At 40.2% G+C, this 11,171-nt stretch overlaps 2 protein-coding genes across 2 annotated transcripts in view; both read right to left on the bottom strand.

Moving 5' to 3' along the window:
* kxd1 (KxDL motif containing 1) overlaps positions 1 to 2,034 on the bottom strand; it is a 2,960-nt gene extending 926 nt beyond the window's left edge. Inside the window, exons 1-5 of the mRNA XM_026177098.2 lie at positions 1,895 to 2,034; positions 1,491 to 1,610; positions 1,217 to 1,369; positions 1,096 to 1,142; positions 1 to 16 (exon numbers count right to left, since the gene is read on the bottom strand). The exon at positions 1 to 16 is cut by the window's left edge and continues 926 nt beyond it. Of these exons, the coding sequence (XP_026032883.1) occupies positions 1 to 16; positions 1,096 to 1,142; positions 1,217 to 1,369; positions 1,491 to 1,588 (314 nt within the window). The 5' untranslated portion in view covers positions 1,589 to 1,610; positions 1,895 to 2,034. The remainder of the gene's footprint in view (positions 17 to 1,095; positions 1,143 to 1,216; positions 1,370 to 1,490; positions 1,611 to 1,894) is intronic.
* A 3,249-nt stretch (positions 2,035 to 5,283) lies between these two features.
* On the bottom strand, positions 5,284 to 10,352 carry sinhcaf (SIN3-HDAC complex associated factor). Its single transcript, XM_026176255.2, has 6 exons — positions 10,211 to 10,352; positions 7,649 to 7,776; positions 7,414 to 7,513; positions 7,192 to 7,315; positions 6,754 to 6,904; positions 5,284 to 5,971 (listed from the first exon to the last, which is right to left on the bottom strand). Exons 2-6 carry the CDS (start codon positions 7,774 to 7,776, stop codon positions 5,647 to 5,649), a joined length of 828 nt encoding a protein of 275 aa, XP_026032040.1. The 5' UTR covers positions 10,211 to 10,352; the 3' UTR covers positions 5,284 to 5,646.
* Positions 10,353 to 11,171: the final 819 nt, after the last annotated feature.

Here is an 11,171-nt window from a genome sequence, read left to right as displayed (position 1 = left end):
GGCGACTCATGGATGTCTGTCAGGAAAAATACATTGTTTAAAAAATTCAATTTACAGTGCCGCGAAAACATATTTAGCTTCTTCCTGATTTCTTAGTTATTTGCATATTTGTTACACATGTTTAAGATCATTAAGCAAATTTTAATATTAGACCAAGATAATCCGACTAAGTACAAAATGCATGTTTGCCATCTAAACCTCATCTAAACCTACCTGGTCCTGTGTGAATAAATAAACCTGATAAACGTATAAACTGTTGCCCTTGGCAGCAAGAACTACAGTCAAGTGCTCTGTTAGTTTTACACCAAATAAAAAGGGACTGCAACCTTTTAAGTTTAACTTAAGTCTCATCAATCCTCAGATTATTTTCTTGATGTAAATATTTTTGTGAGAGAAGATGATTTGGTGTTTTCTTTCGGGTCAGCAGTGGTTTTAGCCTTGGAACTCTCCCATAGATGCCATTTTTCTCTAGTTACTTTCTTATTGTTGATTCATGAACACTGACTATAACTGATCTCAAATGTTGTCCTGGGGCCTTCTCTGATCTGCTGAATGAGTCGTTGATTTACTCTCAAGTAATTTTTGTAGGCCACCCTCTCCTGGGAAGGTTCACCATCGTTTTCTCCATTTGCAGATTTTGGTTCTCTTTGTGGTTCGCAGGAAATGGTTTGGTAACCTGAAATATCAGTCAACTGTGTTTCTCAGCTGTTTCTTTATATTGTGGCATGAGCTGCCGTTTTTGAGATCTTTAAGCTTACCTCACTTTGTCAGGTTTAGTAATTTACTGATTCAACAATTCCAGCAGTAATCAGGCCACTAGTGAGGCTAATGAAAGTGAACTTAATCACAGTTAATTCAAGTTTCAAGGGGTGGGGAGGGGGTAATTAAATATCCACAGAGAGCCAGATGAGATCGGATGGCTTTCCCCCCCCAATAAATGAAATCATCATTTAAAAACTGCATTTTGTATTTATTCTGATTATATTTGTGTAATATTACCATTTACTTGATAATCTGAAACATGCAAGTGTGAAATATGAAAAAAAAGAAGAAGAAAGAAATCAAGTTGTGATGAATAGAAATCAAACAACTCACTGCTGAAAGCTTCTGGATACTGCTTAGCTATCTTTCCTTTTAGTGTCCTGGAGAGGCAGAGAGAGCCTGTGATTAAAGGTGTATTTTTTGTTTTTGCATGGTGGGAGTAGTAGACACTAACCTGATCCTTCTAAAGATGCTGTCCAGATCTTTCTTCATCTCCACAAGAGTGCGAGTGTGGAGTAGGAAACGCTCGTTCATCTGCTGCAGGCGTACATTAGACAGCCCATTAAAGTTGATCAGCATTTCATTGGTTTTCTCAAAACGGTCGAGCCTGTTTTCACAACAGTTAACCAGAGAAACAGAAATCTTAATCTCAGACACAAATGAAACGACCCCAAACAGCAGACATAGTTTATATTTCATGGCACCACTGGGCCCAGTCTGGTACTCACATGTGTCTCTGAGCCTGGATGATGGCGTTAACATCCTCAGAGTTGACCATGCTCAGCATCCGATTGCAGAACACGTCAGATGCCGTGTGCTCCACCATGATGACGAGCAAGCCGAAAAAACTGCAATTGGAAACATTTATTCATAACTGCATGAGCCAAAAATATCCAGAAATGTAAAAACAGGCATTTAATCAACGAGAAAGAAATAAGCTAGATTTGTAAACGCTAATTAAATCAGAGACAGTCAATTCCAGCTGTGAATTGTTTATTCACCGCATGCTGTGCCGGTGTTTAACTGCCCTCCAGCTCCCCGTTAGCACCCCAAACCAACCACCGCAAGATTAGTACGCTAGCTACCGAGCCGTAATAATAATAAATGCAACTACAAAGTTTACATTACTTACCTGAGCTCGGACGATGGCTATCTGTAGAGTTTGGACGACTACGCAGCAGATTAAGACTATATTTGACACCTGGCTGTGAAACAAAAACAACCCACTTCCATATGTTTTTCAAGTTCCTGTCACGAGACCAACGCTTCCGGTCTAAGGTTTTGTTTGTTTATTTTCGTTGTTGTTTTTTCATTAGTTTTCGTTAATAAGCTGTTTATATTAACTTATATATTTTTCAGTGAATTAAAATTAAATCGATATGTTTAATTCTACTGAGCCACGTCATTGTGTTTTATTTCGTTTTTACGTGCCATTCTTCCGCAATTTTATTTGTTTTTTCCCTACTGAGCTAATATGATTCCAGACAATTTCTTCTGTTTAACTGAGATCATTCTTGACTTTAGTGAAATGTCTTCTTTTGTCATTATAATGTTATTTTATTGAGCTGCTGTTCTTTATTTAAGGTACTTTCTGACAGTGTTTTGTTTTGGTCGCTGCAGAAGAGAAAGTTCTTAATTGCATTATTGTTTGCAAGTCATGGACGGAAGTTTCAGTGACAATGAAATACACGACATATTTTGAGACCTGTCCGGGATATATCCCGCCTCTCGCCCGGTGACAGTTAGGATAGGCTGCAGCACAACTATGCGAGGAAAAACGAATGCATGCATGGAATATATTTCGAGTGTATATGACCTTTAATGTTTAAGCCTTACAGTGAACTTGAAGAGCAGCAACATAATTAGCCTCATGTACATTTGAACTGCTATGTTTCTCTCTCTTAAAAAAATAGTGTAATAGTGTAATAGAACTGCTTTTGCTTCAGAACTGCTTCTTTGTGGCATAGATTCAGCAAGGTGCTTCAATCAGTTCTGAGATATTTTGGTTCAGATTGACATTATGGCATCACACAATTTCTGCAGATTTGCCAGCTGCAGATCCATGATGTGAATCTCCTGTTCTACCACATCCCAAAGATTTACTAGATCGTGATCTGATGCATGTGGAGGTCATTTGAGTACAATGAACTCTTTGTCATACTCAAGAAACCAGTCAAAGATTATTTGAATTTTGTGACTTGGTTTTGTGACATATCCTGTGGAAATCAGCCATTAGATGTGTACACTGTGGTCATAAAGCAATGGACAGGTTTGGCAGCAATACCCGTGAAGGCTGTGGTATTTAAACAGTACTCAATTGGTGCTAAGTGGCTCAAAGTGTGTTAAGGAAAGTCACCACAACACCAGCAGCCTGAATCTTTCATACAAGGCAGAATGGGTTCATGCTGTTTATGCCAAATTCTAACCTTACCACTCTCCACCATTACCACTGCAGCAAAACTAGAGCAACATTTTTTCAAACTTTTTACTATCAAGTTTTGGTGAGCCTCTGCAAATAGGCTGTTCTTAGCTGACAGGAGTGGCACACGTTGAGGTCTTCTGCTGCTGTGGCCCATCTGCTTTGGTGGTCAACATGTTATGCACTCAGAGATGCTCTACTGCATACTTTAATAGTAACGATGAGTGGTTATTTGAGTCACTGTTGCTTCCTATCAGCTCAAGGCAGTCTGACATTTTCACTCACTGGCTATTCTCTTTTTAAGATCATTATCTGTAATGATGTTTGTGCGGGTAAAACCCAGCAGATCAGCTGAAATGTTCACACTGATACGTAACATGGTGGGAAATGTGCTACATTTGCAATCTGGCTTGCTGATTAGAGATTTGCCTCAGTTAGACAGGTGTATATGTATAATGTAATTATGACATGCACTCCCATATTTAGAAGATAACGTCCCTCTTTCTCTCCCTTTCCGTCTTACACCAATAAATTCAGTCACTCCATACATCCAGAAAGCTCACAAAATTACTTTTTATTAAGGGAAAAGTAAAAAAAAAAGTACATGATGTATAAAAAATACAAAACCATTTTGTCTAACTTGTAAGTTAAGTAAATGCATAGCAACAATACATGCAAATCTAGAGTTATGTATCCTACTATTGTATCCTACTATTCTGTGACATTTTTAAGCTACAAGGTAAAAAGGGAGAAGTACAGTTTGGTTGCAATCTATCAGCTGTTTCAGTCTACATGATAAAAATCCAAAGTGATGATACAGAATAAGTTAGGTTGCACGCAACTCAACCGATGAGCAAATAAATATTTAACAACATTTCACAAATATTGACAACCACTAATTGAATGCAATGTTAACCAAAGCCTGCGTGAGAATAACATTCGACTTCTGATGAATAAAACCGTACTATGAGTAAGCTAAAGATGAAAAGAATTCACTTCTCTAAGTAAGGATACAAATAAATATGAAATAAATAAATAATGAAACCTATATAAAGAGTCATATGACTCATCCAACCCCTTATGTACATAACACACCCGCTGCTCCTGACTACAACATCACATGTATGAAATTTCATATTAGTGTTATTTTTAAAACATACATATAAATGACCTCGGACAAGCACAAGTGTCCATAGAAAACCTGCATTGATTTGACATTGGGTGAATTTCAATGTGCTTTGGCTTTCATTTGATAAATAAAGTAATATTAGGCAATATATCACAACACATTTGTGGTATATAAGAGGCAATGGCATAGAATTTTAGCTTGTATAAAGTCTTTTACCGTATACTGACCCGGGAATGATGGAAATCACTGATATCGATATTGCTAAAATGACTGATAGACCGATTTTTGTGTTTTGCTGTTGTATTGTGTGGTATTATTATGCAAAGACACTTTTATTTGTTTTTTTTTTTTACATATAAAAATAAGTTAAAACTTCAGAAAAATGGATCCAAAAAAATAAAAGTAAGATTTACAATTTTTTATAAGGCCATGCAATTTTTAGAAGACTCATACATCAGATCAGTCGGTCTTTTGGATGAGTGGGCTTGCCATTCATGCAAAAATGCACTGTGTGTGTTGCTGAGGCCACAATAAATATTTGTACTGTCCCTTTTTGTTCCTTAATACCAATGCAGATTTAACACTAGCGCTGTCTGTAACACATAATTAAGGCTGGTGTATTTGCTGTTGAAGCTGTGAATAGGCCTTATTCAAATGGGACCCATACGTATTTACACACAGAAACGCTAATCCAGTCTAAAAACCACAAACTCTTTGTTAGGAGGGGATGTTGTCGTGAGCAGACAGAAAAACAGAGGGTTACTGTACAGGTCTGTGCTCCATCAGTGTACAGTGTCATTCATTCCAAAACGGGAGATATCCACCATTAAAAAAAAAAAAAACCCAAACAAACTCAGATATCAACTCTGAACAAAGAAACCAAAATTAATTAACCCCATTATATTAGTCATCTTAACATATATGCTTATAAAACATCTTCACTGAGATGGGTTCAGCTGTGTTTGTGAGCTTTAAGTAGCACCTTTTTTTCTGTAAATAAGTGGATGTATTGCGTTTTGGAATAAAATCTGATAAAAATGTACCAGCAAAGTGGAGCTCCAGCATTTCAAAGTAGATCAATTACACCGAGTATGATGGTCCATCGTCGGGATGGCAAAAATATTAAATACAAAGTAAAGACAGACAACGGAGAAACACAACAGTCCATAAGTTATCATTTAAATGCAATCAACAATCCTCATTATGGAGAAAGGATTTTTCAGCTGCTTTGTAACTGAAGGCAATCTGAGGCCACTTTTTTCTATAAGTGCTTGAGAGAAAAAAAACAGCACCTCAAGATTTCTTCAGAGATGTGTGTGTGTGTGGGGGGGTGACTTTACCACCCTTCCTCCCCCACCACCTCACTCCTGACTGGTGGCGATGCAACATGCAGCTGAGCAGACTCTGCACTTTCACCACAAGTTGCCATCTCCTTCACTTCCTCTCCCATCTGGGATTTTTCCACACACACCCGACCTTCCTCTGCCTCCACCTCTTCTTCCTCGTCCTCCTCCTCCTCTTCCTCCTCCTCCTGCTGCTGTTGTTGCTTCTGCTGCTGTTGTTGTTGTCGTTTGTTGCGGCAGCACGGTTTGAACAGGTGGGGGTCGATGAGCACCTCCCCAAAGCGCCCCTTGTAGATTATTCCACAGCACACCTTTTGCCTGCAGAGAGCATGAAATGAGACAGAAAGCATTATGGCTCTGTGTGTTTACTGTTATTTAATTGCATTAAAATGCATTCAGTGTTGAATCTGGGTTATCCTGGATTAGCATGGCACTTCATGTGTTAAAGGTAGTATTGAGTATTTGACAGAAATGAATGCATTTTCCTGTTGTTTCTCTGTCTGACAAACAAAAAGATGTGCATTAGGCTTAATATATAAAACATCAGGCACCACAAAAAATGCTCTAAGAAAAACGAAATTTTTAAAAATGTATTGAAAAACAAGTCAAAGATCAAAAGTCAGTTATTAAATCTATTTTAAAAATGCAACATTTTAGGTTTTTTTTGTAAAATATATTTTCATGCTTTGATAGATTACTGGTCTCAAGCAAGTTTCAAAATCTCTACAAACTTTGCCAATAAAACATTACAGATTGTCTGGAAGGTAAAAGTAAACTCAAATCCTAAATACATTTATAACAAACCTGGAAAATTGTCACTAAAAATAAATGCAACTATTAGTTAATGACCCAAAACGAACAAACAAAAATTATTTACATACAGTAATAAGCAAGTAACAGTTAGTAATATTAAGCTAAATACATAAAGAAATCCCTTTAATGTCACTGTAATCCAGCAGGGTGGGGCATCGGTGGGAGTTTCACCTGTATATGTAAAGCAGGCGAAGGCTTGAAGGTTTATATACAGTTAAACCACTTGTAGTAGATTATTCTAAAAATTAAACCTGTAGATTAAAGAAGTGCTTCACTGTCCGCCTTACCTCTTCCAGTATGTTAGGTCCAGAAATGAGAAAACGGGGGAGCGGCTGGATCCTGGGCTGAGCTCTGTGTCGGACCCCTCGTCTGACAGGTTGCTGTAGCTGGGAGACTGAGCAGGGGAGGCACTGGAGGTGGTGCTGTGGGCATCTGAGTCTAGAGGACAGAATAGGACAAATAATATATATATATGTATATTTTTTTTAAAACCTGAAAAAACCTGAATGAAGTAACAGGAGTGCTACTACAATCCATTAACCCAGTGCGCCTGGAAAGGAAAGGTAAAGTAAAACTGAAACGTTGTGGTACAAACAGATGTGTGCTGGTGTATTTTTAATGTCCCGATCCCACAGAAATAAACACCTTTCCAAACCTACCTTTTTTTAGCCATTATTTTGTCATGACTTTACCATTTTCCTCAAATATACATCATAATTACTTACTGTGTCTTTTCAGCTCTTTCTGAAGCCTGTTGATCTGGCTTGGCCGTGCTTTCTTGGAGATGGACTTTATTTTCTTGGGCCTGGAAGTTAACTTTAAGCTGGGACCTCCTCTGGCATCAACAACCTGGATGAGGGACAGGAAACCGGACGAATTTGTATAATTTGGGTTTTATCATCACCATAAAGTGATAGGCCGGTCATGCTGTCAGCACTGAAACTCACATGGTTCCAGTTCTTCTTGGTTCCCACAGGAAGTTTTTTCCACCGTTTCACAAGGAGCACGCAGGCATTACAGATTTCTCCAGACCGGCTTTCGCTCAGTCTGGAAGACAATTTCAGTTTGTGATGAGGAGGAAAAAATGGAAAATCTTTAGCATCAATATGACGTGCACAGCCTAAAAACCATGACAGGTATGGTTTGCCTGCAGCCCCGCACATGCTCAGGTGTATCTCTTACCCAAAGCAACTCCTGAAGTCTTTCTCATAGCGCTTGCTGTCTGTGAAACGAGAGCTTGACGACTTTGCACGGCAGATGCAGCAGCCGTCCAAACTCCTGTACATTTTAGGCTTGTGAAAGCCAAACATCTGCATTCAGGGGAGAAAAAAGGGGGGTTAAATGTTTACATATGATCAGTGTGCACCGAGTGTTTACTGCTGCAGCAGCAGGAGGAGGTGGGGGTGGAGGAGAATACTCCCTTCACCCCTACATTTGCAGTGCAGGTCAGAGGTGAAGCACAAATTTCAGTTAAGTCTGCAGTGAGCGGACAAAAATGTGTTTAATCGCCAACAATGTTCACGGAAAGCAGTTTTGCTGGAGCATCTCTCCGCTTTGACCCACATGGAAGGAGAGACAGAGTGGGGGAAGTAGGTCAACAGTCAGACAGCGTGTCAGACAGATAATGTCACCATGCTGCGCTCACGGGATTCACGCTTCGTTTTGGAAACCCAAAATAAGATTTAGGCACGCAATCAGTGCGAGCCTCCGGGCCGCACAAGATGCGTTATTCGTCACGAGGTGGAAAGACAAACTGCAAAATGTGTACCGCGTTACTAGAGAAATGCCAGTAAAATATTATACATCACTGCGTCCGGGGGAAATTACTCGAAATGTAATAAGCGTGCACAGGAATTATGATTTATGTTGCTAGGCAAAATTTAATCTCTACGGCACATGTAGACCTGAACTGCGGCAAAAACTGTGAGCCGCGCCCCCCAGACTGGGCTTTTTTTTTTCCTCTTGCCATCAGTCCTCGGGGTCTTCTGACAGTGCGGTGCCATAGAGAGTAAAAAAGAGCAGGAAAATGGCGAAGAACTCTCACTCTGCATGATTAAATCAGATACTAGATATTGGGCATTTCTGTGGAGAGGTCAGTTTAAAAAGCAACACAAGCCGACATGAAGTAAGTTGCATTGAGAAAGGAATACCAACTCTGGCACTTATTCTAACCTGTGACACAGCTAATATATTAACTGTGGGGAAAAATGGGCTATACCTTAATTTATAAACGATTTCACGTGGTATAGTTCCTATACAACAACAGAAGAGATTCAATAGCACTTTACTGTTGCGCAGTTTTATTTGTAGTGAAGTGCAAACATTGTTTTTCTATACTAAAGTCCTTTTAAACAAGACGTGCACCTAACTTGCACTTCGAAAGCTAAGAAAGCAGCATTCATTCAAAAAAGAAAATGTAACCAAGCAATTTAAATAATAAAACTAAATAATAAAGGGTAGAAACTAATTTGTTTCTACCCTTCGCGTGCCTCATCTGTAAATTACAGACGATCTCTGCAGCAAAATACAGTACGTGACGCAACTCAACATGGCAACACACTTCAAAGGCGGAGGCAATGTGGCGAAGGGGGTGTGATGCGATTTTCCGCAAAAACTGCAACATTTAAAACAAACGCTAAAAAGAAAGAAAAATCACCGCGAAAAGCTGCCGAACTCGCACGAATAACACCCTCGCCTTTCAGAATAAAAGAAGACACCGAGCAATGTCCTCTTTTTCATCGAGAGAAAAGTGCAAGTCGCCAATTTTCACCGCCCACTCCGCCAGCGAGGAAGCATGGCATGCCACACGACCTGCTTCATGCGCACCCATTTTATGATGACCATCCTCCGCTTCCACGATGCCGAGTTTATACCTCAACTTTATGCTAGGGGATAAACTCGGACTAACGTGTTTCGAGAGCACAAAAAATAACAAATAAAATCGGCGGGCTTGGTGTTAAAGGGGAGCTGCTCTGAAATAAATGTGTAATTTGATCTTTACTCTTTGTTATTCCAGAGCCGCGTCACTGCAACAATCCACAATCGGCTACATGTGCGGCAAGTTCAAAGCGGCGGCTCTCGGAAAGTCGCTTTTCTCTCCGGTTTCTCCCACAAACCACATTTTTTTATCCAGCTTGGCTTTCCTGCTTTGGTTGGGGATTACTTTGCGCTCGCGGGAGCGGTTTTGTTGACAGCGGTGGCCGCGTGCTGAGACGCATCTCCGCTCCGGGTGGGCGTGAGAGGTTCAACTTGGCTTGCCTAGCAGACAGAAAATGTGCGGCACACTGCATCCACGCTTGTCTCCTTCTGTACAAGAACACATTTGCAGCCCAGACGCTCACATTAACCCACTTTACCACGTTTACATTACCGATAAATTGTCGCCGAAATGCGCCGAGCCAACCCATAATAATAACAGCAGGAGCACGAGCACCAGCAGCCATCCCCCCCTGCTCCTCTTCGTGCCCGCACGTGAAAGCCCCTTCAAACGCATTTTAAACGCACATTTGCGCTTTTCCCGCTTTCCTCCCACTTTGCCCGGTTAGTTTCGTTGTTTCTAAGGTGACCTACAAATACCGCTGACCACCAAGTCGGGTCCGCGCAGCAGGCCTTAAAAATAAAAAAAGAGCAATTGTTCGTGAGGCATCTCGAAGCTTGTTTCTGAATTACGGCCCTGAAAAGCGCGGCGAACACTTTTAAAAGGCTTTTTAAAGACGAGGCCAGACGACCACAGACAATCGTTACCTTTCTGCGAGTTGTGTGGAGCTGATCCAAAGTAATAACAGTCCGAATACCGCGTCGTTACGCTGTGACTTACGAACATCTACCCTCATCGGTAACCCGCTCTCTTGTTGATGTCTGCGCTTGTGGACGGGACTAGAGTTGTGGACTATTGTGCGCATGCGTGGTATCCACACCTCCATTTCAGAGTAGAGACGAGGGCTTTTTTTTCTTTTTCTTCAATCAAACTATTTACATAAACGACGTATGACGTATGCGTGCGTCTGCATTCTACTGGCCTTATAAGGATGGGAACATTGCGCGGGAACAGGGGGCTCGGCCCCGGTTGCTATGGCACATTGGAGAATGTAAGCAAGGGGGCGGCGCCTGTTGTTTTACTACAGGACGCCAGATGGCTCGTCTGGAGGCCTACGGTTTTTCAGGGGGCTTGGCGTCTTGGACGGCAATGGGGCTTTTTGTTGATTTGAACGGATCAGATTAGTAGTAAATAAAAGGTGGGTGAACGTAAGTCTCCATCCAGTGGTCAGTTTAAGGCTAACAGCAATGCAGAAATTAAAAAAAAAAAAAATTAGCGCCTTGAGTATAAAAAAAAAAAAAAAAAAAAAAAAAAAAAATCACATAGTTGTATTTTTGTTTTTACATTTACCAAGTTTATAAGAGCAAGATTCTTCATCAGCATCAGTGTAATAGTAGTAAAGTCAACCTTTTAATAGCTGGCAATCATTTTAATCCAAGAGTCTCATCAGATATTTCAGATAAGCGTCACAAAAAACATCAACAAATGGCACTTATTTCAATTTTAACTTTAATCTTGACCACACACTTCATAAATAACAGTTCATTATTTATTGCTTTCTCTAATCTGTATTTAAAGGAGAAAAGAGGCTTGGTCATCATAGGTTACATAGTGCTTGCGGGATAGTGCAGGAGACAGCATTTTTCATAATTCCTCAACTGTTTAATT

Source organism: Astatotilapia calliptera, chromosome 7 (assembly GCF_964374335.1).
Source record: "Astatotilapia calliptera chromosome 7, fAstCal68.1, whole genome shotgun sequence".
NCBI lineage: Eukaryota > Metazoa > Chordata > Actinopteri > Cichliformes > Cichlidae > Astatotilapia > Astatotilapia calliptera.
This window is presented reverse-complemented; position numbering and strand designations above follow the sequence as displayed.